General features: G+C 32.4%; 4 protein-coding genes across 4 annotated transcripts; 3 read left to right on the forward strand and 1 right to left on the reverse strand.

Moving 5' to 3' along the window:
- Positions 1–368: 368 nt before the first annotated feature.
- LOC141462220 (uncharacterized) lies at positions 369–9745 on the reverse strand. Its single transcript, XM_074143901.1, has 11 exons — positions 9729–9745; positions 8848–9088; positions 8550–8735; positions 7850–8021; positions 7035–7142; positions 6569–6648; positions 6218–6346; positions 4801–5110; positions 3489–3715; positions 2486–2642; positions 369–1097 (listed from the first exon to the last, which is right to left on the reverse strand). Exons 2-11 carry the CDS (start codon positions 9048–9050, stop codon positions 912–914), a joined length of 1758 nt encoding a protein of 585 aa, XP_074000002.1. The 5' UTR covers positions 9051–9088; positions 9729–9745; the 3' UTR covers positions 369–911.
- A 3216-nt stretch (positions 9746–12961) lies between these two features.
- LOC141462221 (uncharacterized) lies at positions 12962–17550 on the forward strand. Its single transcript, XM_074143902.1, has 4 exons — positions 12962–13314; positions 15095–16541; positions 16867–16959; positions 17259–17550. Exons 2-3 carry the CDS (start codon positions 15095–15097, stop codon positions 16911–16913), a joined length of 1494 nt encoding a protein of 497 aa, XP_074000003.1. The 5' UTR covers positions 12962–13314; the 3' UTR covers positions 16914–16959; positions 17259–17550.
- A 714-nt stretch (positions 17551–18264) lies between these two features.
- Positions 18265–20304, forward strand: LOC141462210 (testis-specific serine/threonine-protein kinase 6-like). Its single transcript, XM_074143880.1, has 2 exons — positions 18265–18581; positions 19518–20304. Exons 1-2 carry the CDS (start codon positions 18265–18267, stop codon positions 20302–20304), a joined length of 1104 nt encoding a protein of 367 aa, XP_073999981.1.
- Positions 20305–20337: 33 nt separating this feature from the next.
- Positions 20338–25752, forward strand: LOC141462222 (testis-specific serine/threonine-protein kinase 6-like). The gene is made up of 4 exons (XM_074143903.1): positions 20338–21182; positions 22913–23135; positions 24191–24972; positions 25511–25752. The coding sequence occupies exons 1-4, from the start codon at positions 21008–21010 to the stop codon at positions 25666–25668; spliced, it is 1338 nt and encodes a 445-aa protein (XP_074000004.1). The 5' UTR covers positions 20338–21007; the 3' UTR covers positions 25669–25752.
- Positions 25753–27574: the final 1822 nt, after the last annotated feature.

Raw genomic sequence — 27574 nt, forward strand, 5'->3', positions numbered from 1 at the left:
TATTTCAGATTAATTATAATTGACACTACTAGCAACAACATAATACCATCTAATTATAATTTTTTTAATTAAAAAAAAGTTTAGGGCACAGGATAAATAACAAAAAAAACCAATGAAGTACAAAAAATGTTTGTAAAATGGCTGTCACCTATTTTTTAGCGAAGTTATTACCTTTAAAGCTGTTTTTTCTTTTTCTTTTTACGTTAAATTAGGAACAAACTTTCAAATTAGGCCTCCCATCTATATTATTTAAGTAGAAATAAATTTCCAAAAAAATATCGTAAGAATAAGCCTAAATTTCTTCAAACAAAATGAACCATTCTGCAAGTTTTATGTTATTGGGAATTAAATAAATTAAACAATTGTGATTATTTTTTTGATATATTTTGTATTGTTCTTTAAATAATTAGTGGTATTTCTTAATAAAATTGAATTAAAAATAATGCCTATATTAATTTTCTAAAATAAACATGTACAAAAAGTAAAACTTGAATATTTAAGCTAATAGATTACAATCTAGATATAGTTCAAAGATTTCTTTAATTCTAATTCTATATCCATCAGTTTTTTATCTTTGAAACTTCTGGTCATATCGTTTCTAGTTTTCTCCATACATTCTTGGCGATATTTTAAGGGTTCTATATGTTTTGGAGCGTATGTAAATGTTTTTAGAATTGTAAAGTTGGACGTGTGTTTTTATACTAAGTTTGCCTAAATCTCTGGAAGAGATTATTATATATATAAAACCAGGGGTTTTCACTTTACAGGCACTATATATAATAATAATAATTATGTATAGGCGCTAATGGCCACAGACGTCGATGCGCCAGAAAAAAAAAAATAAATAAAAATAATAATAATTATGTACAATCTTTTGAAAAAAATGGAAATGATAAACAAAAATATATCTTTTAAAATCTACAATATTCTTGAAATTCTACTGAAGACAATTGTTGTGCAATCAAGATGCTCTTTCTTCGTTTCTGAACTTTGGCCTTTTCTTCCAATTTTAGTATAGTTTGTATAACATCAAATGGATTTCTGTTCCATTCATACCACATCATATGAAGTAAACTCTTATTTCTCTCCAGCCATTTCTGTGAAAAATAGATCATGATTCTCAGGGTTAGTAGAGGCGTTTTTGTTCACCACCACAAATTCTTTTCAAAAAAAAAAAAAAAAACTCATTGTAAAAATTAACTGGGGACGGATAGATTGAGAGATGGCGGCAAGAGTTCAACAAAGTTTGCTGGATTGATTGAGCGCGTTGATTGTCATCATCGTGAAACATGGCATTCGCTCTTATATTGGGCAAAATACGACACTTTAGAGAGAGATCTTACTTCCCTCTTTCCGGGAAGTACTTTAATTGAATTTTACCGGAAATTTGGATAAGTTATAGATCTACAACGGTACAATTATTACGCCAAGTAACAGGAAATCGTCAATTAAATCGAAAATTGTATTAGAAATATCAAGTTAATCATTCAAGTGCATTATTGCGATACGAGGTCTGTAAATTAAGTAATGAGACTGATTTTTTTTATTCAAAAAGAATTACAATTCTATATTGTCACCTTCAAAATAACTTCCTTCTGAAGCCGCCACACAGCGCTGGAGACGTTTCTTCCACTCCTCATAGCAGTGGTTCGAACTCCGATACCGGAATAGCCTTCAGCTGGTCTCGGTTACAGCCGTTTGAATGTTTTCCGACTGTCCCAAAATGAGTTGGGCTTCAGATTTGGGCACAGTGTGCAACGGAAACTCTTGCTAAACTTCAGCAGGCCTACACGGAGATAGTGTTTTGTCAAGAGCCCAGGTTTTTCGGTGGTTTAAGGCATTTTCAGAAGGAGAAGAGAGTCGATTGAAGATGAACCACGACGAAGCGGAAGGCCTTCATCTTCAATAACCCAAGAAAATGTCGACAGAATCCGGGATCTTGTGCGTTCAGATCGTCGGTCAGACAGTCAGAATGATCGGGGAAGAGTTAAATTTTTACTCACACCACCGTTCATCAAAATTTTAATCCCTACCAATGGATTGGGGATGAGATGAAACCTTTCTTTTTTGGAGTTTTTGGCCAGTAAAAACATTCCTGTGGCTCCTCAGCCTGACTTCAAGTCCTTGTGACTTTTTTTTCTCTTCCTGAAGTTGAAAAAAATCACCTCAAGGTGGAACTCATTTTGGGACAGTAGAAAACATTCAAACGGCTGTAATCGAGACCAGCTGAAGGCTAATTCCAGTATCGGAGTTCGAGCACTGCTATGAGGAGTGGAAGAAACGTCTCCAGCGTTGTGTGGCTTCAGAAGGAAGTTATTTTTGAAGGTGACAATATAGAATTGTAATTCTTTTTGAATAAAAAAATCAGTCTCATTACTTAATTTACAGACCTCATAAGTTGAAAACCAAATTTCTATGATAGGCTAGACCGAAAAGAAAAAATTTTTAAATCACGACCAAAATATTCAAAACAAAGTAAGCTTACCTGATGTTCTTCATATTCTAGTTGTAGATCGCTTATTGAAGTCGATTTCACAATTCGATCAATCTCTCTAATACTTTCAATAATTTCTTTATTATAATTTACCACCCTAGTTGGCCCATCGAACAGGAATTCATCGATTTTTTTCACCTCTGACAATCTAGAAATTAAATTATATGAAATTTAACAAAATAGATAGAATTATTACGCTAAACTAATGAAAATGGATATAAAATTCAATTATCTAACTGATTAATTAATCATCCATCAAGAGCTCTTTAAATAAAAATTTCAGCAATCAAGGTACAGTCTATTATTGTGTTACAGGACGGCCATTCCAAACCATTCCAGGTTTGACAATTTTATTTCCAAGTTGTTGAGGACCACTTTCCAACCAATTTTTTTTTTGGTCAGTGGATAAGGATTTAGTAAAAAAATCTAGTGTATGGGATTGTATATAACAATAAAATGGGGATTTCAGGGGATTTTAATACCCCAACTCTAGGACAAGAGATGGACCACACACAATCGAATTTTTAAAGGAACAAATAACAGTTATGTTAAAAGTAAAAAGAGCCAGTTCCATTAGAGAGATTTTGTTCGCTATCGGATTCGTGGTGGTATCCACCACGGAGTAAAGATGTTCCTCTGTCAAGAAGAGTTGGTAAACAAATGCATTATACGTAATGAAAAAAAAAAGGATGGGGTTAGCTATGCGGTTAGCGTACTGGACTCCCCACGCGGAGGTCCCGGATTCGAATCCAGCTGCTGACCCTTAAATTTTCTCTTCCTAGGAGCTTCTTACAGCTCACTGTCCGGTGATGTAGTCTGTAACGAGGAGAACACTGTCCGGAGGTCGGCAGTGCACTGAAAAAAAGCTCCGGGCGCCAATAACCTTAGATGTTGACGCGCCTTAAATCATTTAAAAATAATAATAATAAAACATTTTTAATTAAAAACGTGAATTCCTTTAGAAATCCTCTTTAAAAATAAATAAAATACTTACATTCCTCTTAAACCTCTAGAAAAATGTTGAAAATCGCTGGTGATACTGTCTTTATGATGCTGGACACCTCTATTAAGTCTTTCTATACAAGAATCGTCCACATCCAGTAATGTTGCATTCGGACTCAATGTCAGAGTACTGCAAACAGCAATTGTCAATTCTGTACCGGCATCATCAGCTATGGTCCTCGGAATCTGTTGTCTAATCGCACGTCGTTTCATCCAGGCCTGAAAAGTAATTTTTTTTTTTTTTTAAAGGAAAGAAAAATTTTGGTTATAAAATGGCCAAGAGAGTAAATTATATTAATTATATTGTAGAAGATAGTGGAGATTGGGGCAATAAATGAATCAGGCCACATTTTCTGCTTGAGCGCAAATCAGATTTGGTATTTAAAATCCTACCTTCCATCATCTTGAACCACAAACTCCTATACCAACTGTGGACAAAGTACGCTACCTTGGACTGTACCTAGAAGCAAACGGTTGGACATGGAATCGCCCATACTGGACTGAAAAGACAAGAAACTAACCAACGCTACAAAACTTCTCGCCAGAACTACTTGACAAACGTTCCAAACTTAACCTACATAACAAAAGACTCTATCTTCTGTTACTGCTACATATTTGGTCATATGGCCCATCGAAGTATGGGGGATCGACTAAGCGTTCCAACTCACTACGCCTCCAGACATTAGAGTCAAAAAAATACAACGAAAACTTCTTAACGCTCCGTTCTATGTATCTAACCTCACTATCCATAATGACCTCAAAATCTCCCTTTCATTCCAAGATCTTGCTAACACTCGTTCTCTTAAATTTTATTCCTCTACAGCAGCTCATCCTAACTCTCTCATAGAACACCTATCTTCCTCCCACATTACCAGAGGTAATCCTCTAAGGAGATTGAAGAGAAGATGGCCTCCGTGATCTACTCTTATCGTGAGAGCAAAGCACTGGAGTGACACCATTGGGTGCCTTCTCCACTCTTGATTTTCTTTTATTTTTATTTTTTACCATATTTGCTTGTTGCAACAACCGTTGCAGTGGTAAATTCCAATAAAAGATTAAAAATAAAAAAGTATTTAAAAAATTACACATCTGAAATTGTTACTTTGAATTTTGATATTTAAAAGATTCGATTTAAATAGATATCTCTTTGGATGCGTAATTCTATGGTTTTTCGTCTAAATCTTCGTTTCATCCTTCCGTTGATCTCTGATCTACGTTTCAGGATCAGAACAGATAATCCAATCAAAGTTGCATTAACTCAATCCACAACATTACAATTATAGAAAAACAAAAAAAGTATTTACCATTTTTTTTTTAGATTCAGCAATATTAAATTGCCAACAATCGTGTATATCTTGCAGTAACGATACAGACGTTCTGATCATCTTCCAATCGTTCATCAACAGAAAATGTAGACACTCATTGCATAATTTCCTAGTTCTGCAAATATTACCAAATGTATCCAAGATAGATAGCTTGTTTTTCCTCTTTTTCAATCGTTCTCTGCAAATATTCAACTGTACACCACGAATAATATCTTCTACATATTGATCACAAGCATCTCTCAGTTCTTCTTCATCACAGACAGGGCAATCATCATCATCGAAGTTGTTGCTGGAAAAGGAAATAATAAATTAAAAAAACCTCTTGAAGTTCCGTCTACTTTAAACATTCAGGAAAATCTTAACTAAATGACAAGCTACAACAAGCAACAGTTATGATGATGTAGCTCAACATTAAACTCCACAAATTTTACAATGCCCTGAAGAAGGTTATTAACCGAAACGTTGGATATGAAGAAACAAAATTTGTTTGTGAATTTATTGACCGCATCTCAGTTATTCCCCAAAAATCTTTTTCTTTTTTTTTATGGAGGGGGAAAAGTGCATTATGCATCATCGTGGGGAAATGCCCACGGTATGTGGGACACTCACCCACTAAAAAACCCACCTCCCCTAGAGGCACTGCAACCCACCTTGGAATCACTAACGCATTACTTGATTGCAAGGTGGTGCAAGGTCACAATAGCTCATGCGAGCTCCTACCGGCCTTTATACGATCCTCTATTACGACAGCAGCAGACGGAAGTCTAGCTCCTGTTTCTTTCTTTTTAATACTACCTTTGCTCTCCCAGCAGTCTCTATGGGAGAGCAAAATCGCTACTATGTTCTCGGGCGTGATTCTCCCGATCTCTCCCTCCAAGCTCTCCCTCACCGGCACCCATCTATCACACATAAAGAATGTATGATGGGCGCGTCATCGAGGTCAGAGTCTCTTGAAGATACATGACAGGGTCTCCAACTTTCCCCCATCCTTTACAGGTACGAGGTGAAACACCCCGTGCCCTGTAATAAACTGGGTGAGGTAGTAGACGACCTCGCCATGCTTTCTTCCGGCCCACACAGAAGGGTTGCCAATGAGCCGTGCAGTCCATCTGCCTCGGGTGTCCGGTCCGCCACCTTTCATGCCAGGACCGAATTGAGCGAATCCATGGCCACCACTTACGCCTCCGATCTTCCGAGGACTTCCTTTAGATCGTAAGCCATCTTACGTTCTTGGGCCATCAAATCGATAGGGATCACTCCAGCCACCACTAGTGCCGCAGGCTCCGAGATCGTTCGATAGGAAGGGACGATCCTGAACGCTCCTCTTCTTTGTACCGAAGCCATCTGCTTCCGGTACTTTAAAATTAATAATAATAATAATAATAATAAGTATTACTCATTCCACGTAAAGAGGAAGTAGGAGTTTTCAATGTTTCTTTCACAATCTGACAAATATCTCATTATTTCGTTTGCAATATGTATCTCAGATTTATATAATCCAATTTTAAATTCTTCTGCACTTATCCTAGAATAAAAAAAAAAAATATTTAGAATAAACAAATTACTTTTAAAAATTAAAACAAATAACCCTTTTTACTAAAAGCTTCCCAATCCCACTTAGACTGCAAACTACCCACTACGCAAACCCTCAATTTCGAATTGGAACACTTTCACACAATCACTTTCTCGACCAATTAATGTAAACATACCATCTAAAGCACACTATATATCACAAGTTATACTTTACCAATTGTATAGATAATTCATGACATCATCATCAGATATCGGAAGGTACAATAAGTTGTTCTCCATAGTTTGGGATCTTTTCTAAAAAAAAAAAAAAAAAAAAATTCAGACCAAAACTTCATTGTAGTCACCTCTCTGGTGATGCCTAAGAATTATAATTATAAATAAATAATAAATATGTATAATAAATTTCATCATTCTGCGATTATCCATTTTTTCACTTACTTCAGATTAATACACACACACACACAAACTAATTTCATTGCTATGTATGAAAAACATATTTTCGAATACAGGGGACCATAAAAATGATATATCGATTTTTCGATTTTTACTATCGATTGTCAAATCTCACTAATATAGCAAGAGAAAGTAAAACAAAGTAAAAGGTTAAAAATTATAACTGTCGTACTTCTTTACAGCTCTTAAAACGAAACAAAACTTAATTTTTGTAATAAGATACTTACATCTTCGAATATTTTTTTCTTTAAAATTGCTATAATTATTCCTAAATTTGCGTACTCTGTAGTGTATTGTTTTAAATTTTGTTGACAGATATATAATGGATCCTTGACCTGTGAATATTAAAGTTAAGTGTGATTTAATATGATGCAAAATGGAAGTGAATCAAATTATGGTAGAAATACAAGCAAGTTGGCTTAAAAGGCAACGAGACGAATGTGGTGGACGGGTTTTTTGTAAATTCTACCCCACAGAATTTATTTTTATCATTTTTCCATAATAATTATAACTTCTACAATCTGGCTACACTTCATTGTTTAGTCTCTTTCTTGTATGTATAATTCGTTTTATGTTAAATTATTTTTATTGCATTATTATTTAAACCATTCTTCTTAAAAAAAATCGCTATCACGAAATCTAGAAGAAAAGAGAGCGTCGAGAAGTGAACTGCAGCATCAGTAATGACTATGCTGATGATTGCATTATATTATTGTTTTTTGATGTTTTTATGAAAATGTGGGTTAAAAATGGTAATGGCCAAATGTACACTTGCACCAAACAGGCATCTTGTACACCTGTACCGTGCAGTTCTTGATACAAGACCAAACTGTGCATAGTTTGTATCATGGAATGATGTGGATACGGTGTAACAATATTGCAACTTGCAACCAGTGGATACATGGTTTTAGACACTGCATGATTTCCTAAGTTTACTTTTTTTTGGGTGGAAATGAATAAAAGACATCAATCAGTAAAAATAATGAAATATAAATTTGCCTTAAAATTGAAAGATAAGCAGCAAAATACCAAAAAAACTTACAACAGTCCCTAAAGCAGCAATATTTTCATAAAGAGTGTCCACTTTGTTGACTAAAGCCTGGAACTGTGTCTTGTATCGTTGAAGCGCTAGATTCATCTCATTAATCTCTTGCTGAAGAATTCGTTCAACGACAGGATTGCATTTTTCAGTTTCACGAACGTTAAGTTCTTTGCTGTAAAATGAAATTTTGTAATATTAAAAAAAAATATATGGTGAGGAAACACACGACGAGTTTCACTGGCCACAATTTAAGTACAATAAAGTTTCTTGGAACATAAGAGTTTTAAACGAATTCCACATGTGTAATGTACACTAGAATAAAATATTAATGGAAGTAAGAGTGAAGTTAAGATTTCCATTTAAAATTAAACTTGTAAAAACCACATTTTACTTCTCAGGGAATATCAAAACGAATACTTCGTTTTAAACCTCAAAATGACCCGATTACAATGTTTCCTCTTAAGACGAGTAAAATAAAATAATTAAAAACTTCTGAATGTTACGTCTAGAAACCTTTTTTTTTAAAGTCTCCTTTCACGAAAAGAATTTTATTTATTAAATATCAGAAGAATAACAAGATCTTTACGATAGACAAGAATTTCAATTCTCTTTGTAGCTAAACACTGCCCTATGGCCGACATAGCACCGATTCTGAAATGAATTCAAATTAAAAGAATAAAATATAATAGAAAACACTTACTAGATCAAATTTTTAAGTTTCTTTAAATTGTTAAGTACTTTCTCCTTCGTTTGAATCACATCTTTTAGGCCATCTATACTAGTTTCATGTAATAGATCATCTGAATCACAGCTTAAATAACTGTTAATTTTCAAATCTAATTGATTTTCACTTAGAAGCTTACCATTTTTCATTAAATGATTGTAACTTAAAAATATAAAGAGAAATTGCACCAAGTTAATAATAATAATAAAAAATTACTGCTTAAAAATAGAAATATCACCTTACTTTATTTTTAAATATATTTTTCCCAACTTACCATCGCAATTCATCATCAGTCACAAAATTTTCCTCAGTAATTGAATGACAAAACCAATCAAAAAAATTATTTAATTCTTCAATAGAGGACATCCACTGAAACGATTCATTTGAAAAAGTATGCGGTGATCCTGTTTTTTTTAAAATATTAACTAAAACATTTGGTATGGATTGCATCACATCTATATTCATCTTCTGCTTCATCAAAAGAACAAATACCAGGAAGATAAATTTTAGTTGCGCTGTTTCAACAAAAGCATAAAAATTAAATTAGGTTTTGTTTCCAGTTCAACCGAGAATCCACACTAACAAAACAAATAAAACTGCAAAGAAATAGTTTTAAAATAGTTATCACAAAAAATGTTCTGTTAAATGATATATCATGATGAATAAAAAAAAAAAAAACTATAGCCTGTTCGAAATTAATTGTAACCGTTCATAACTTCCAAAACTTTGCGCCAATATTTACAGTTAGAAAGGTTATCATACACCATCGATGGTAATATTACAATCGATAGTATATCAATCTTTTTTACCTTAGTTCTTAATTATAACGAAAGATAAGAATCTAAAATAAGTATTAAGCGATACAAATGGAGTATAGAATGTAGATACTTATTAAATATAAGCACACATTTACTTGAGGCCCCTAAACAGATCCAATAAAGGTGGTCTCTACAAATTTAAAAATTCTGTAACAGAGAGCAGAGTTGTAGCTGTGCACCCATTACTCTATTTAATTTAATCTAGAAAGAAATGGGTGCTATAAATGTTTACAATTTAAATTAATGAAATCGTACATTGTTAAATGCAAAAATAAGCAATAGAGAAGAGATGATCATTGTTTAGAGCTAGACAATAAACTTCTATTATTAAACTTACATACAAACTTGGCACCCAATTTCTTTTTTTCTACTTAAATCGAAAATTCTAAATATACGATTTCCAAAATTTATCACGCTCCTTTCTAGTAGCAAAAGAAATAAATCGCACCATCATCTCTTCTTCAGCTAATAATTTGAGACGTAATAGTAACTTTACTTGGGCGGAACTGTGAAAGAAATAATTCACTGGAAGTTATGATTTATTCTAAATGACCCGTTCTTCTGCTTTCTCTAAATCTTGTCAGCTTAAACCTACACATAAGTATAACATGATATTCATAACATACCAATTTGTAAACATCACTTTCTTGTATTAAGAAAAAAAAAAAAAAAAAAATGGAAATTAATAAAACTCTAAATTAACCCTTAACTGGTATCCTCAAAATCGCAAAAACTTCCAACTGGTATCATCGGATCAGCTTTGACCCGAAACTTTAAATGCACATTACTTTTTTAAAAGGTCATCGATATAATTAAAATCGATTTAGTTTTTTGTTTGAAAATTTATTTATCAAACGAAAATGATGAATATATTGTTAAATTTGTTTCATAAAATTTAGAAAAACAAAACAAAAAATTACAAAAGTTGTATTTTTTTTTACATTATTTTTAAGTTCCAAAAAAAAAAAATATTTACTGAAAAACGTTATTTTCTTAAAGTTAGATGTTCATTCCAAGAAAAGATAAGATAATAAAGAAAAAAGATATTTTTTTTACCTAATTCTGCAAGTACTGAATTATCATGATGCGAGTATAACACACTTGTTTTGTTTTGGTACAAGAAACCAACGTTTTGTTGCCAGTAAAATCAAAACAAAGAAGTTCCGACGGTAGTTTTTTTTTTTTTTTTTTTTTTGAATAATATAAGAGGGGTTTTCTTTTTTAATATTTTTTCGTAATGTCCCCGAGTAAGACAAATTTAGTTTTCCTATATTTATCGACCAGCTTAACTGAACAGAACCAGTTATCAGCAACAATATTATTTAATATTTACTATATAATATTTAATATTATAGAATAATATTAAAAAATAGAACAGAAAACAAAGACAAGAACAAAAATAAAAAATTATTAAGAAAAAAATGTTGTAAATGGTATTGTCGGGTAAAACACCCAAAACCTATATTTTGTTTACTTGCACTGTTCAAGTACGACAGTTTCTTTATGGTCGATTGTTGGTGAGGATGAAAGGGGAGAATTCAGAAAAGAGGAGATGTTTATAGATGAATTCCTACAAAATGCCCCTTAAAACAAAAACTTTAAGAGAAGATAAACGTTTCAGCATTTTTTGAGCAGCGCAAGCGTTTTATATTGAAAGAAGATAGTTACAAATATTTATTATTCCTTGTTTGCTTTTATTCAAAAACTTACAACTTTTCGAATTAGTGGGTCAAAAAAAAAAAAAATCATCTTAAATTTTGATTTTTCTCTTAATACTTTTCTATACAATAATATCTCGTTCGACAAAATTGTTTACACTCGCTGGCCACACACCTGATGTTCACGGTCCGCAAAGATAATCAAAATCATACATAATATTCATTTTTTATTAACTTTCTCCAACAAACTTTTGCTACACTAAAAACTTGAAGGTTATTCTAGGTTTTAAAAAATAATTTATTCAAACAAGATTTTTGTAAATATTGTTATACTAATGTTGAAATTTCTTTAAATTGTGAAGCTAGAGAGGTGATATTTCATTTTATTAAAATTCCACGCTGTTATGAACATTACATTAAGATTTTTTATTAGGTGCCATTTTTCGATAGGGAAATTTAAATTTACCATATCTATTCACCAATAATATGTTATTATCAATTAAAAAAAAAATTATCGCCTTTTAAAGCAAATCATCTAAAATAGATTGCAATATGAAAGCTTCAACTTTCCAGACTCAGTATCTCATCCATTATTGTATCTCCGATGTTGATATTACCAAAACTGTAGATTTAGCATTGAGTTTTGAACATTACGAAGACTGAGATATTGTTTATTTTAAATATGAGATCCTTGAAATTTCGACATCTTATATCCAATCCACTATTTTATCTCCAATATTAGTATTTCTTTCATAAGATGAAAAATCTGCTAGTCTTTTCTTTTTATATACCTCTATGTGTACAGTTTTTGTGATATGCATGTTGAGGAGGACTTCTTGTTGTTTGTCCACTATATGCCTCAATAAGGCTTCATTATTTCAATAGTAATCCGTCCTCTGATGTACAAAGAGATTTATTAGAATTAATGTATAGTTGTGAAAAAGTAAAATTACTTATTATTTATAAAGTTAAGGTCTTTTTTACTAAATGAATAATTTCACTAATTAAAGTTTTGTTTTTGTGTATTAAACAGGTTTTATAACTTTTGTTTCCTTTAGACAGAATCTATAAATATTATTTTACTATTTTTATTACTTTTTTGTTTGTTTATTTTAATTTTATTAATGATATTGTTTTTTATTTTACTTTTATTATAATGTTTGATCATTTAATTTAATTATTATATTTATTATGTATGAAATTTGTTTATTGACACTCCGTTTGTAAAAGGCTTAGGTCTTAAAGGAAAGTAAATTAATAATAATAATAATAAAATGGGTTCGAATCCAGCAGCTGACCCTTAGATTTTCTCTTCCTAGGAGCTTCTTACAGCTCACTGTCCGGTGATGGACAGTGTTGTCTGTAACGAGAGAACACTGTCCGGAGGCCGGCAGTGCACTGGAAAAAGCTCCGTGCGCTAATAACCTCAGATGTTGATGCGCCAAAAAAAAAAAAAAAAAAAAAAAAAAAAAAAAAAAAAAAAAATAATAATAAAATATACCTCTAATGTATTGTTGCTGGCATGAAATGTGTTGCTAAAAATTTTTATATTTGCTGATACTAAATTGCCATATTTTTGTCAATTTGACAATGAAAAATTAATTGATGTAATAGAAATATCGTGTGAATTAACTGTTCCTATTTTGGCTTATCCTCTAAAAAAAACATGTAATGTTGGTATATAGCAAATTTACAAATATCTCACGTTTCTTTGTAGCAGTTTCCAAGATATGTAAATATTTATACAAATTAAGTTCATTGAATCTAATGTGTCATCAATTGTTTATTACGTTTCTTGAGAGTTGAATATAATTAAACCATGAGGAGGTGGGGGGCCCCCCGTAATTTCACCTTTTCCAGGAAATTTTTGTAAGATGACGTCATGACCAGTGAGCGGTGGGGCCATATTGAAAAATATAAAAGTATGGTTGGTTGCGTTGTAGGAGGATACTTTGGTCCGTCGTGTTATACAGGTGCTTAGTGTGAACAAACATTTAAGATTGCATTCTGACAGCATTTCTTTTTGTGATAAATTACATATATTGATTATTTTTACTTTTTAAAGAGAAAACTTTTTTTAAAAAAACTAAAATGTGTTGAATAACTATTCTATTACCTTTTTTTGTCTTGACAAAAAAAAGGGGAAAATGCATTTCACAAGGTTTCATGACATTGCATAACCCTTAAATGCATTTTTTTTATAAAAAATATAAAATAAATGAAGCTTAAGTTAATGTAAACAAACTTTAAGCGAGGAAAAAAAACGTAAGTAATTAATTATTTCTTATTTTTCTGAATATAAAATTCTCTAAATAGTTATTTAGTCGTAAGGAAAATTGCTTTTATTGCCAACAGAAACTTTAACGGTAGCGTAAGCAGGTGGATTTTTCTTTTATAAAATTAACTTGCTAAACTTTAATGAAGTTTTAAGATATCTTAAAGGAATTAAAAGTAAAATATCTACCAGAAAAATACATTTTCAGTTAGGGCGGTAAAAATCCTTGAAATAATTTGTGAAAGTGAATTAGCCAATTATTCCCAGTTCCAGAGAACTGTTATAATTTTGATTTATATCAAATTAAATACTGGCTTGCATTTTAATACAATTATCTGGGATTGTGCATTTAATTTTTTACCTGTAAAGACACCATGATTTGGGTTTATCCCCTTTAATTTGGCTGAATTTAATTACATTAGTGCCTCAATATCTTTTTCAATTTCCTTTTGTCTGAAAGAAAAACATTTTCTTGCTTTTCGATTATTGGGATGTAGTCTAAACCAAGGGTCGGCAAACTATTTTAAGTAGAGAGCCATTTCTCCTTAAATAATTTTAATAAATCTTACCAAGAGCCGCAAGGATGATAGTGTCTAAAAAACTCTGTAGATAATTTGTATTCGCAAATTATTATTTTATGATTTTCAATGACATTTAAATGTTTTATATATTTATTTTCACTTAACGATTGAAAAGGCGGCAGTCTTACAATATAAATCAAGTACTTTATTTTAATATTGTATAATTCTATTCAATTTCTAACCTATCACATTTAAAATTATTTTTTGAAAAAATACCTTCAATAAATGGAATTTCCATTTGTTTCAATAAAATTAAACTATACAATATATTTTGGGCAGGCTCGCGAGCCGCGGGTTGCCGACCCCTGTCTAAACTAATCTTAATCGAAAGCAGTAAATATTTTTAATATTGACGATTTAATGTCTTCATCGATTTAAAAAAAAAAAAAAAATTCAATTGATCAGTCCGATTAAATTCATATGTTTCGATTAAATTAGATATCGTGCTTGGGGGGTAAAACTTAATTCGCATTAAGAACTCTTACCATAAACAGCGGCTGCAGAGGCAGGTCAAGAAAAAACAGCATACCTCCTAGAGAAGTAGCCCGAATCCACCAGAGTATCTGATATGTCCTGATGCCCAGGGCCGGATTTCCCTATAGGCTATCTATGCTTCAGCCTAGGGCCTCAAGATCAAGAGGGGGGCCTACATTCAAATTGTTAGCAAAATTAACGTTACACTATTCTAAAAACAGTGAACACTAATTGTTCACTGTTTTAGTGATGTATCACAGTAGTGATGTATTTTATTATCTCTCATGTAAATACAAACTTAGAAATGGGAGGTGAAAGGGCCTCATAAGTGGGAATAGCCTAGGACCTCTTTTCATCTAAATCCGGCCCTGCTTATGCCTACTCAAAAAGGAAAGAGATTGCCACTCGAAGATGGGTTCAGCCTCTTGCTTGTAGCTCAAGTCTGTAATGGAAAACAAGACATGTCTCTTAAATCCTGTCAGATCGTGTTTAAATCTCGTAGTTTGTGACCAGAAGAGGGTTATTCCCCCCCAAAAATAAAACTGACTCCCTCTTTCTACACCTTGCAGAAAAGAGAGCGACGTTTCTCCCTGCTAGGGATCGGGCACATTGGGTCTCTTTTGCCACAGAACAAAAATATTAAAAGTTAATAAAATGGCAGTTTTTTTTTTTTTTTAAGAAAATCTGATTTGGTTTTATTTACTTTCTGTTTTAGATGAAGTTAATCGTGTTACTATTACTGTTGCCCATCAGCTACGGCGAGAGCCCTTGTCTTACGGGCAGATACCAGTCAACGTTTACCCGGCTATGTTTGAAGTGTACACAGTGTAAACCGGATGAAATACTTATAAGTCCTTGTCAGGCGCATAGAGATACTATATGTGCTTCAAGCGCTGGGAAGCTGTTGTTGGATGATAACAGTCTGGATCATCATCAAGAGAAATGGAACAAAAGAAATCATCATTTTGTAGAAAGTAAACTACATCATTTCGATGATATTTTAGATAATACGTTGAACTATCCAGCTCTAGAGTTGGCTATTAAACATGATGATGTGCATAGTGATAAACATAAAGATGATGAGGACAAAAAGAAACAACGAAAAAACTGTAAGTTTTTAAAATGGGCCAACGACGATGATGGTGATGATAAGCATGAGAAGAAAGATGAGGATAACAATGTAAGAAGAGGTGATTGGGAGGATCTTTACGAAATGAAAAAACACGGCACTAAACAACATCAGCTATCAAAACCAAATCATCACCACAAAGACCACCACCATCATCATCATCATCAACAACATCAACATCACAACAATAATAACCTAGATTCTTCAGAAGAACAAGAAGACAGTGATAAGGATGAGAATCTAGACAGAATATTGGATAAACATGCTAAATCTTTTTGGAATAAGAAAAAATGGAACAGTTATAAATTGCATAAAATTGCTAAACACAAAGAGAATGCGGCACGTTTAGCCCAACTGGAAGATGAGAAAAAACTCGAAGAATGGTTAGTACAGTCGAAAAAACAATTTAAAGATAGAAAAGATAATCTATTGAAGACTTTGAAAGAAGAACAACAACAAATGGACTCCTATGAGAATGATAATCGAATAAAATTGAACTATCCACTGTCGAGTGCTAACAATAAATTTGAGGAGACTATAAAGTACAACACGAAAATCGATGAAAAATCTAAAGTACCTAAAAAGCATAAAGAATCTGAAATGGACTTATTTAAAGAATTGATAAAAGATGAAGAAAGCCAAGAAATGGAGTTAGCCACGCTGATGTCCAATAAAAAGGATCAATCATTACATTACAAAACTGTGGTTACCCCAGCACATCGTATGTATCTTGGTGCACCCTCAGATGGAAGGCACATCAAAGATCCACAAGAGGTTATCAAAGAGGAAATGGGCAGGAAAATAATCTATGAAAAGGCTAAATTCAGTGTGGTGCCTATAGTTAAGGATGGCGCGCCCGAGGAGATTGGATCACTTCCATTTACGGCCGCCGAAAGGTTGGTCTGGGATTGGCAAGCCGTGGCCATTGTGTCGGCCATTGCTGCATGTCTGCTTTTCTTTCTGGTCATCGGCATATTTGTCCTCTTCAACGCTAGACACTGGAAAAAAGAAAAATTTCAATATAATCATCCAGGTACTTTTTTCTTTATTTTGTTTTACTCGCATTTATTTAAAATAATGATTGTACTACCTTGGCAGGGATTAGCTCCCCTAGTTAGTGTGTACCGGATGCCCGGGTTCGAATTCAGCTGCTGGCACTCAGCTTTTTCTCATCCTAGGAGCTTCTCGTGTAATATTTATCGCATATAATCGACTGATACTCATCGATTCACACACAAGGGTGCCGAATATGTGGCCCTCTAACACTCAAAAGCTGACCTACAATGTCCCAGACTTATTTCTTTTTTTTTTTTTATCATTACTTTGGTTTTATTAATTATATTTTATTAATTGTCTAGAGAGTGAAGAAATGTCCACTAGGATAGCTCTTATCCAGACAAGTTAGGAAGCAAGTGGAAATAATACAAATACATTTTTACGACAGATTTTGTGTAAGTAATACATTTTATTTGTAATAATGTAAAGATAGAATTTTTTGTTTTTTTTACTTACTTCTAAGATTATTGAACGCATAGCCGGCCTCCGGACTGTATTCCGGATCTGTAAACTACAGGCAACATTCATCGCCACACTGTGAGCTATCAGATGCTTCTAGAAAGTGAAAGACTTAATCAGATGTGTAGCTGATATTCCCTACCCTTGTTTTTCACAACATAATTTAATCCAAATTTAGAAAATAATATAATTTATAAGAAGCAATTATAATCTTGTTCACTCTTTATTGTTACAGCCCTCAGTGAAGGAAAAGAAATTCACTACAACGATCAAAAGTGAGGTTAACCTCTTTAAAGAGGATCGAAATATATTTTGTGTTGAATAAATTGTTAAAATGTATATAATGAAAAAACAAATGTATGCTTAAATGTATTTTTAATATTTTCATTATTAAAAATTTCCTTTTTCTTGTAGAGAAATGTATGTATTTTATTGTTTTTATGTATGGCTGCATTTTGTGCCATTTTGTTTTTAAATTACAATTGTTTAAAATTAGTTCCTAGAAAAGATAAAAACTATATATTCAATTGTGTATTATTTATGCAGCGAATTTGTACGATTCTTCGGAAACAGTTCTTAATATTTAAACAAACAAGATCAGCTGATCTCGACACGTAAACGCTCGGATTATAGAATCGCCTATTTTTCAACACTTATTTTCATATCACAATAATACTAAAGAAGTACTTACATTGTTGTAATGGCACTCCACAATCAAACATTCTTTCATTGCCAGTAAATAACTTCTCATCTTCTAGAGATGCTTCTAACACGTTTATAGGATAAACATTGCGGCTACACAGCCCACTGAACCTATTTATCTGCATTTTAAAAACGTATATTATAATTGCGAATTTAAATTTAAAAAAGACAAACATAGAATATGTAACACTAGAGTTTTAATTAAAAAAAAAAATAAATCCCAAAATGTACTTGTAAGTAAAAACAAAATATTTATTGAAAATGTTTGAGAATAGTAGCTTTACTATTTCCATAGATACAGCCAGATTAATTCCCTAAAAGCATTTTATATTAAATAAAATACAAAATTATAATTATTTTTTCTTATGATTCCGAATGACTTTAAACTTCACACTGACTTGAAAAGACCATTTCAATCTGAATATCATCAAGCGAGGATGAGACAAATTACAAGTTGGATCTGCTTCTTCCAAACGCTATCCTAAATCACGCATTTAGAAAACATACAAAAAAAAAAAAAAAAAACCTCAAATATCACAATGATTGAAATAAAACTTGACGAACAGGATAAGGTCGCATTACTGGAAAAAGGATATCAAATATTAAGACTATTAGCTGAAGGTTCTTGTTCGAAAATTTATTTATCAAAATATGTTGATCCAGAAGAGTTAGTATATCCTAAAAACCTACCAATCGATTTAGCTTGTAAAGTGATCGATTGTAATAAAGCGCCAAAAGATTTTGTATTGAAATTTTTACAAAGAGAATTGGATATATTGTCAAAGATAAGCCATCCTCATATAATTCACATTCACAGTATACTACAGAAAGGTACTAAGATTATGGTATTCATGAGGTGAGTAATTATCATTTATAAAATGATTAACCTATATAAATTTGTATACGAAAATATTCCTTATGATTTGAGGTCGTTTCAGCCCGAAAAAATAGTTTCTTTTTTCTATGTTTGTAAACTTAAAATATCAAAACAAAAAAAATCGCAGGATGTTGGTAAACAAAAATTATGTATTCACCTGACTTTTCTCTTGTTATATTTGTCCAGATTCCAACATATACAAGACCGTACATTACACTGAAATGACATTTAGAGCAAAACTAACTGCCATCCTTATTGCAGAAATGCTTTAAAATAAATTTCCCTTGAAAAATTGTAGAAATATAAGTTCTTTTTCATGAAAGAGAGTTCAAAATACTTACCACTGAATTCTAGGTAATCACTTATCCTTCATAACATTTGACAACACTGTTATATTGAAGTGGTTTTGTTTTTAGAAGTAAGCCCACCCCTTCTCGCTCAGAAATATTTTAATGGAATTTAAAAAGCAAAAAAAAAATCCTTAGTCATTTTTAAAAAATTGAAAAATTTTTTCTTCATTAAAGAGACATTTCCAGCTGTAACGATTTTTTTTTCAGTTTGCATCACTGATGTTTTTGCATTACATCACTTTTTCAATTTTTGAGATATTTTTTTTTTTGACATACTATAAACCGTTTTAGAAAACACAAACATTAATATTAAAGTGAAAATAAAATGTTTTAAAATTCCGATTTTGAAATTTAAAAAAATGCTAAGATTTTTTTATTGTTCAAAATGCAAAATCGGTTGCAAACTACCTTGAACTGAATTATTTGCTGCCTTCTACATATTGTTGAATACAAATATTTGAAAAGCGATGTTTTTCTTTTGTTTTTGCTTCTCAACTAACTACGGACTAAAACAGTTTATCTTTCCTAAATATAAGATACCGCTGATTGCCTGTTTTATTTCTAGGCACGCTGAATATGGAAACTTGTGTGATTTTCTAATGCAACACGGCCCAGTCAAGGAACCACAAGCTAGATACTGGTTACGACAATTACTCTTAGCGCTCATGTATCTACATTCACTGAATATCGCTCATCGTGACGTCAAATGTGAAAACATATTGGTAACGGTGAATCACAATCTGAAATTAGCTGATTTTGGTTTCTCCAGATTTGCCACAAATAAACGAGGCCGTCCAGTGTTCAGTACAACTTATTGTGGTTCGTTGGCTTACGCTGCACCGGAAGTTATACGCGGCATCCCATATAATCCTAAACTGGCAGATATATGGTCACTGGGCGTGGTGCTGTTCATAATGTTGAACCAAGTGATGCCGTTCAATACGGACAACATTACCAAACTGTGGTTTGCCCAGACATCTAAATCTTACAAATTTAGACAGAAAATTAGGAAAAAAATCTCTGAAGATGTAATCAACATTGTGGCCATGATGTTGGAACCAGTTTGTCATGAAAGAATTCCACTTGAACAGATCTTTCGATCAACCTGGATGCGCATGGATCCAAGATTAGTTTATCTATCGCAAACAGAAAAAGCAGCCTTCTTACAAGCCTGCCAACTCAAAGAAATGTTCAATACAAAAAGAAAGAAGATCAAACTAGAACTGAAAGATAAACATTTGAACACTGTTCGTGCTGAAATTTTTGGACAAAGGAGTGAAAAAATCTTTGAGAAAATTATGTTGAACGAATTTTATGAAAAATCAGAGGAAAGTGATATTGGGAATGGCTGATAAATTACTTACATGTATCTTTGTTCCAATTTCCCATTTTTTTGGGGGGAGGGGGACATTCAAGAAAAATGTGAATTTTTTTGCTAGTAGGATACTCCAATAAAGCTGTCAAAATTTAATTTCTGCTTCACTTCATAATTTATTTAACCAGGAAAATTCTCATCCAATGAATAGCTTCGTCAAAGCCTACCAGTAAAGACAGAAAATTCCATGTCTTCTGAGTCAGAAAAACTAGTTAAAAATTTTACTCGTTCTGTGTTCAAATTACCAAAAGGGGGCTGCCACAATAAGGATAGTAGTGTGTCTGGGAGGTCGATTATTGAATCAATTTATATAACCTGCCCAGTTTCAAGTCTACAAACGATAAAAAATGTTCAAAACTTTAAATATTACAGTACTCCACTTTTGGATAAATATTTGGTTCACGTACAGGTTAAAGAAATGTCTCACATATAACTGAGAAGGACAATAGAAAGTTAAATAAGGTTCTAAGTTATATTTACTTAAATTTATTTTAAGAGGGGAAAAACACATACACCAGCAATTTCCATAGAAACGCACTAACACAATAAAAAAAAAAAAATGTTAATTAGTAATTGGTACAATATCCATAAATTAGACGTTATGATGGTAGAAAATTCAAAGATTTTAAATCCTACACATATAACATAGACACCATTTTACTTTTTTTTAAAAAAATTTAATGCCAATTTTTAAAACCAAACTTCTCCATAGAATAAACCAAAGAACAGAACATTATGTTACGAAAAATATGAGTGACGTTGACGTAAGTGAAGCTAAAAACGAGCTCAACTATCTGTCAAAATCTGAAGAAGTTCTACTGAAGGATCGTGGCTATACATTCAATCGTAAGCTAGGTAGGTGTCAACGTCATAACTCCATTATGTTGTTAGTAATTTTATGTCCATTTCAATTAGCTTATAGTGAGATGTCAAACTTCTACTACACTCTGAGATGATTAAATAGTAATGGACTAATATCGATATTTGCTCTATATCGAAATACAGAAAGTATTGCCAACTTTTTAGTACTCTATTTTACTGTATTAATCCCAATTTTAAAATTTAAAAAAATGTTTCTTTAATTTTCTTCAATTTTAATTGACACATTATATTCTTTTCGTTAATTATTTACATTAATTGACTCAGAAAAGTATTAGGTAAATCTTTAGAATAGCTCCCCAGAGGCGTGGCCTAATTCGAAGTGATTCTGATTCGCTGTTACTATAGAACCCGCCATATTCAAATATAAATATAAAACTATTTCTTTATTTTATATTTACACTTAAATCTAGCGGGTTATATGGTAACAGCGAATTAGAATAACTTCGAATTCTTTATTTATTTCTTAATGGGGGGCTTCGCCCCCCACACCCCCTGATTTTTTCTTTTTGGGGGGCTTCGCCCCCATACCCCCCTCCTAACCTACCTAATCACCCTCAATTTTTTAATTTGTGTCACACCATTCATTACAATAATTACACAGAACAACAAAAAAGAAACTACCTTATTCTGTGGAGTCCTTTTCCAGAGGAGGGTATACTTGTCGAACTCCATTCTTACTCACACTACAATCATGCTTTAATTTAAAACAACCCGCAAATTTAAAACGCTCATACTGATAAAGTTACAAAAAAACGGCACCTCCGGTCACATACAGAACACTCGCGGGAACTATTAATACATTAAACAGGAAGCAGTTGCTATGCAGTATGTGTACTGCGCATGCGCGCTAAACATAAGCGCTACGAAATTCGCACCATCCGCACATTGGCGGGAGGTAGTTTTAATTTTCCCCGGTAGGTGCGCTGTACTTTCCACCCCCTAAAAATAAACAGGCCACGCCTCTGGGGCGCTATTCTAAAGATTAGCCGTAATTTTATGTCCATTTCAATTAGCTTATAGTGAGATGTCAAACTTCTACTACACTCTGCCATGATTAAATAGTAATGGACTAATATCGATATTTGCTCTATATCGAAATACAGAAAGTATTGCCAACTTTTTAGTACTCTATTTTACTGTATTAATCCCAATTTTAAAATTTAAAAAAATGTTTCTTTAATTTTCTTCAATTTTAATGGACACATTATATTCTTTTCGTTAATTATTTACATTAATTGACTCAGAAAAGTATTATACTGTAATCGTTTAAACTCACCATTACTAGTGTCCAACATTTCAATCTACCAATCACTGATAACTTTAGATAATTCACCACAATTTCCTGTTTAATTAATGACGAAAATTTACTATGAACAAGTATTGATCTTTAATAAATCATCGTTAACGTGTACAACTTTCAATTTGAAATATATTTTGTTTGTAGAAAATGCCACTAAAGAGGCTCCTTCAGAAAATGGGCGAGGGTAAACATTCCTCTAACGTACCATTGCCATTATAATGTACAGTCTTATCACTTGATAGAATTGAGATCTTCCCCAACGATTTGTCCAAAATTTCATATATGTTACATTATATACTCACACAAATACAGTATATTTATATTCTTTAATCAACTAAATCATTATTCACCAAGTACTTGATTATGCCAAACTTAAACTTTGTTTTGTTCTTTATGGCTGAAGGGGAAGGATCATACGCAAAAGTGTATCTTGCTACACTAAGAAAAGAAGGAAAACCGGAAACGAATTTAGCATGCAAAATAATCAATACGAAAATGGCGCCCAGAGAATTTATTGTAAAGTTTCTACCCAGAGAAATTGATATTCTCAGTAAAATTACCCATCCTTACATAGTTCATGTGTACACTATATACCACAAAACGTTTAACTATCTGATCTTCATGAGGTAAGAGAAATTTGTTTTTTTTTTTTTAAATTTAGCATTAAGTCGTATTAATCGTAAATTAGCTTAATGCAATAAAATGGATGAATTGTAAAAATGTTCGATTTCATAGTTTTATAAAGTAGTGTGGTTAATTAAAGTTTTAAATCAAAGGAAATAAATTAGACTTTACAACAATATAACACAGACCAACATTAGAGCTTTTAAGCACGCGAACAACACAGAACAAGAAGAAACAGTGATGATGTGACTTTTAGTAAACACATTAACTCACTCAAAATCTCCAAAATGCAGTGTTTACCTTAAACATTATACAAATAAAATTTTCTTTTTTTGTATCTACATAGGAAATTTCACAAAAAATCGTGAGAATTTTAAAAAATTATCCCTTGACTAAAATGATATCTCACGTTTTTTAAGAATTTTTCTCTATTAATATAAGAAACAAACAGAACAATAAATCTTCTTACTGGAAAAAGATACTTTAAATTGAATCATACGAATCGAATCACTTAATCGAATCGTTCTGAGAAAAAAACATTTCTCAAATAAAAATTGTAGACCAACACTGGTGCCAATACAACAAATCATTCATTCCGCAAAGTAATACTTACGATTGTGAAATGTTCATTCAACTCGAACTTGAGCAACATGTATAATCCTCAACAACAATATATAAGATTATAGTACAGTATATTATCCTAAAATGGTGCTTCAGAGGAAACCATATCATTACCTCCCTCTCAGAAGTCTCCAACTAATTTTTCTGAACATCGTAGTAATTAGATCAAATTTTGTACCTAAAATATATCGCCGACATTAGGTAATTTATGCTTAAATAGACTTGTATACGTTTTATAAAATGTCTAAAGTGAAAAAGTCAATTATAAAATCATAGATTATTGCCTTTTGGTGTCGAGCTTTTAAATAAAACTTAGCTAGAAATTGTTTTTTCTTATCTTCCTTAAAATATTCTTTTGAAACATAATTCAAACACGCCTTTTTTTTTAAAGATTAAAATAATGAAAAGAAATGATATCTATCAAAAAAAATTGCAGATACGCTGAAATGGGAGATCTACTTGACTACGTGGTAGCAAAAGGTGAACTACCAGAAAAAATGTGCAAAGTATGGTTCCATCAGCTGTCCTGCGCCATTTACTATCTACATTTTTTAAATATTGCACATCGTGATATAAAATGTGAGAACATTCTGATAACACGCAATTACAATGTTAAACTAGCTGATTTTGGTTTTGCTAGATATGTGGCCGACGCTAACGGTAAAAACATACTCAGTACCACTTATTGTGGTTCATTAGCCTACGCATCGCCAGAGATTTTACGCGGAAGATCCTATTTTCCGAAATGTTCAGATATTTGGTCACTTGGTATTGTACTATATATAATGTTAAATAAATGTATGCCGTTTCATGATGCAAATGTTAAAGCGTTATATAAACAACAGATAGGGAAAAAATGGAAATTCCGTTCCAAAGTTGAACCAGTATTATCTACTACAGCAAAAAATCTAGTTACAAATCTATTAGAACCAGATTTTCGTAAAAGAATTGAAGTTTCTGAATTAATAAAAAATTCTTGGTTTACCGAAGATGGTCTACGAATGAACGATGAATGTGTACTGGCTTTAGAGGCTACAGCTAAACTAAAAGAAGAAATGGTTGTAAAAAAACGGACTAAAATTGTGAAAGCATGGTTGACAAAAGATGAAAAAGATTTCACAGTGATAGCTAAAGAAAAGGAACCATTAGTTAGTGTGAGCATTTACTTTGATCCAGAAAATGGGTCCGGGAAAAAATCTTTACGCAAGAAAACAGTTGGTAAGTTTTACGTTTTTTGCTAGACATTGATTTTGATAGTTATAATTACCAGAAGTACAGGAGGGAGCACCCTTGAAAAATTTGTATGGTGGATCATTCTTGTCTAATTTTCTTAAAAAGCACGTCTTTTTTTTACGAAATATGAATGCTAATTTCATATAAATTGCGAAATTGTTAGATTTAAAGAATTTAGAAACAAGTAAAATTAAAATTCTTAGACGAACAACTTTGTAACCATTACACCTTCGTATAACCTTACTCAAAAGATTAAAATATGAAATTCTGATAACTTACCACGGCATTTTTAAATAAACATCTATTTTTATGCAAACTACTTCTTGAAAAACACTGAATCCATCACATTTTCGAAAATATAGTGAAATTTAGGGGATGATCCTTGGTCTCGACCAAACATGATAAAAAAAAACAATTAAGTTTCCTGTGATATTTCGTTTTTGGGCTGAGCTAATCTTTAGAAAAAGGAAATAGCAATATATTACAGAAAAGATTTATAAATTTAGAGTTTTTTTTTTTCCAGAGTCATTAATGAGTGGAACTGCCTCGGCACCCCCCCAAAGAATAACAAGCGCATTAGAAATAACGCAAGAAGAGATACCAGATGAAACGAATTTATCAGAACTGACTGACGAGGAGAACAACACTGAATATCCTTCACCTGAAACAATATCCCATTAAGTTTAACAAAACGACAAGATTACTGACAAAACATTTGACATATTAAATGGTTATACGTAAACATTATAATTGTAATAAATATTACAATTGTTATAACAATGTAAACATAATTCTTGAAGATAAAAAAAAAAGAATTCCCCCCTCACCACTTTTGCTTAAAATATTTCTTAATATACGACGGAAATTGTAAAAAAAACATGGAAACTGTTTTAAGGTCCCTGGGTTGAAAAAAAGGTGACATTTCTGTAAAACAACTCAAAGCTCAATTTAAAGGTAAATTCCTGAAAAATAATTTTAAAAAAAAAGGAAGCAAAAAAAACATTCTTACGATTTTCTTTAAACTGGGAAAACACATTAATACATTTGTATAATTTTTCAAAGAAAATTCGTTTTAAGGGCAGCTACGAAAGGAAAGTGGGTAGGCTTCAAATTATAAACACATCAATTTATCTTACTAGGTTAAAAAAAATATGATCAAATTTGCAATATCGAGTTTTTATCGATTTTTTTTTTTGAGAATATATCTCAAAATCGAAGTTATAACCTTATATTTTGATTTTATTTTCCGTATTGAGCGCGAATGTTATAATGAACTAGAACTACGAGGGTCGTTTGAAAAGTCCGTGCAAAAATAAAAACTACTTAATTTTTTGGGGTAAACCTTTTTTATTTTTCAACATAGTCTCCTTTTAGGCTTATACACTTCGTCCAACGCTGCTCTAGTTTGTTGATCCCTTCCGAATAATAAGATTTGTCAAGTCTGAAAAACAGCCATTCGTTTCTGCAATCACTTCCTCGTTTGAATAAAATCTTTTTCCCGCCAGCCATTTCTTCATATTGGGGAACAAATAGTAGTCCGAGGGAGCCAAGTCTGGAGAATAGGGGGGGATGTGAAACGAGTTGGAACCCTATTTCCATTAATTTTGCGACCACAACTGCTGAGGTGTGAGCTGGTGCGTTGTCGTGATGGAAAAGGACTTTTTTGTGGGCCAATCGTGGGCGTTTTTCTTGCAGCTCGGTTTTCAAACGGTCCAATAACGATGAATAATATGCACCTGTATTAGTTTTACCCTTTTCCAGATAGTCGATGAGGATTATTCCTTGCGAATCCCAAAAGACAGTCGCCATAATCTTTCCGGCCGAAGGAACGGTCTTCACCTTTTTTGGCGCAGATTCCCCCTTGGTAACCCATTGTTTAGATTGTTCTTTGGTCTCAGGAGTATCCATGTTTCATCCACAGTGACGAAACGACGCTTAAAGTCCTGCGGATTCTTCTGGAACAGCTGCAAACCGTCCTTGCAACACTTCACACGATTTCGTTTTTGGTCAAGCGTGAGCAATCGCGGCATCCATCTTGCGGATAGCTTTTTTCATGTCCAAATGTTGATGCAAAATATTATGTACCCGTTCATTCGAGATGCCCACAACACTAGCAATCTCACGCACCTTCACTCTTCTGTCATCCATCACCATATCATGGATTTTATCAATGATTTCTGGTGTAGTAACCTCAACAGGGCGTCCAGAACGTTCAGCGTCACTTGTGCCCATATGGCCACTCCAAAAATTTTGAAACCACTTATAAACTGTTCTAATCGAAGGTGCAGAGTCACCATAATGTTTATCAAGCTTCACTTTAGTCTCCTGAGGCGTTTTGCCTTTCATAAAGTAGTGTTTAATCAACACACGAAATTCTTTTTCGTCCATTTTTTGAAAATCACTCGACTTCCTCGATTCAAACGAATGCCAAACACAAAGAAATAGACCGATCTGGCTGAAACTTGGTGTGTGTTCTTCCAAGAGATGCTACTAACTAAACATAACCTCGATACGCGCCAGTGGTGCTATCTCTCTGACTTTGCACGGACTTTTCAAACGACCCTCGTAGAGGTTTTCTGAGAATATA

The sequence above is a fragment of the Rhodnius prolixus genome, unplaced genomic scaffold (assembly GCF_049639745.1).
Source record: "Rhodnius prolixus isolate KJV_2025 unplaced genomic scaffold, Rpr scaffold_18, whole genome shotgun sequence".
In the NCBI taxonomy this organism is placed as follows: Eukaryota; Metazoa; Arthropoda; class Insecta; order Hemiptera; family Reduviidae; genus Rhodnius; species Rhodnius prolixus.

Coding starts and splice junctions, on each gene's coding strand:
- LOC141462221 (XM_074143902.1), top strand. CDS start 15,095: ATGAAGTTAATCGTGTTACTATTACTGTTGCCCATCAGCTACGGCGAG. Junction 16,542..16,866: donor ATTTCAATATAATCATCCAG/GTACTTTTTTCT, acceptor TTAATTGTCTAG/AGAGTGAAGAAATGTCCACT.
- LOC141462222 (XM_074143903.1), top strand. CDS start 21,008: ATGCCAATTTTTAAAACCAAACTTCTCCATAGAATAAACCAAAGAACA. Junction 21,183..22,912: donor TACATTCAATCGTAAGCTAG/GTAGGTGTCAAC, acceptor TTATGGCTGAAG/GGGAAGGATCATACGCAAAA. Junction 24,973..25,510: donor TTTACGCAAGAAAACAGTTG/GTAAGTTTTACG, acceptor TTTTTTTTCCAG/AGTCATTAATGAGTGGAACT.
- LOC141462220 (XM_074143901.1), bottom strand. CDS start 9,050: ATGAAGCAGAAGATGAATATAGATGTGATGCAATCCATACCAAATGTT. Junction 8,736..8,847: donor ACTGATGATGAATTGCGATG/GTAAGTTGGGAA, acceptor TATATTTTTAAG/TTACAATCATTTAATGAAAA. Junction 1,098..2,485: donor TAGAATATGAAGAACATCAG/GTAAGCTTACTT, acceptor TATTTTTCACAG/AAATGGCTGGAGAGAAATAA.
- LOC141462210 (XM_074143880.1), top strand. CDS start 18,265: ATGATTGAAATAAAACTTGACGAACAGGATAAGGTCGCATTACTGGAA. Junction 18,582..19,517: donor AAGATTATGGTATTCATGAG/GTGAGTAATTAT, acceptor TTTTATTTCTAG/GCACGCTGAATATGGAAACT.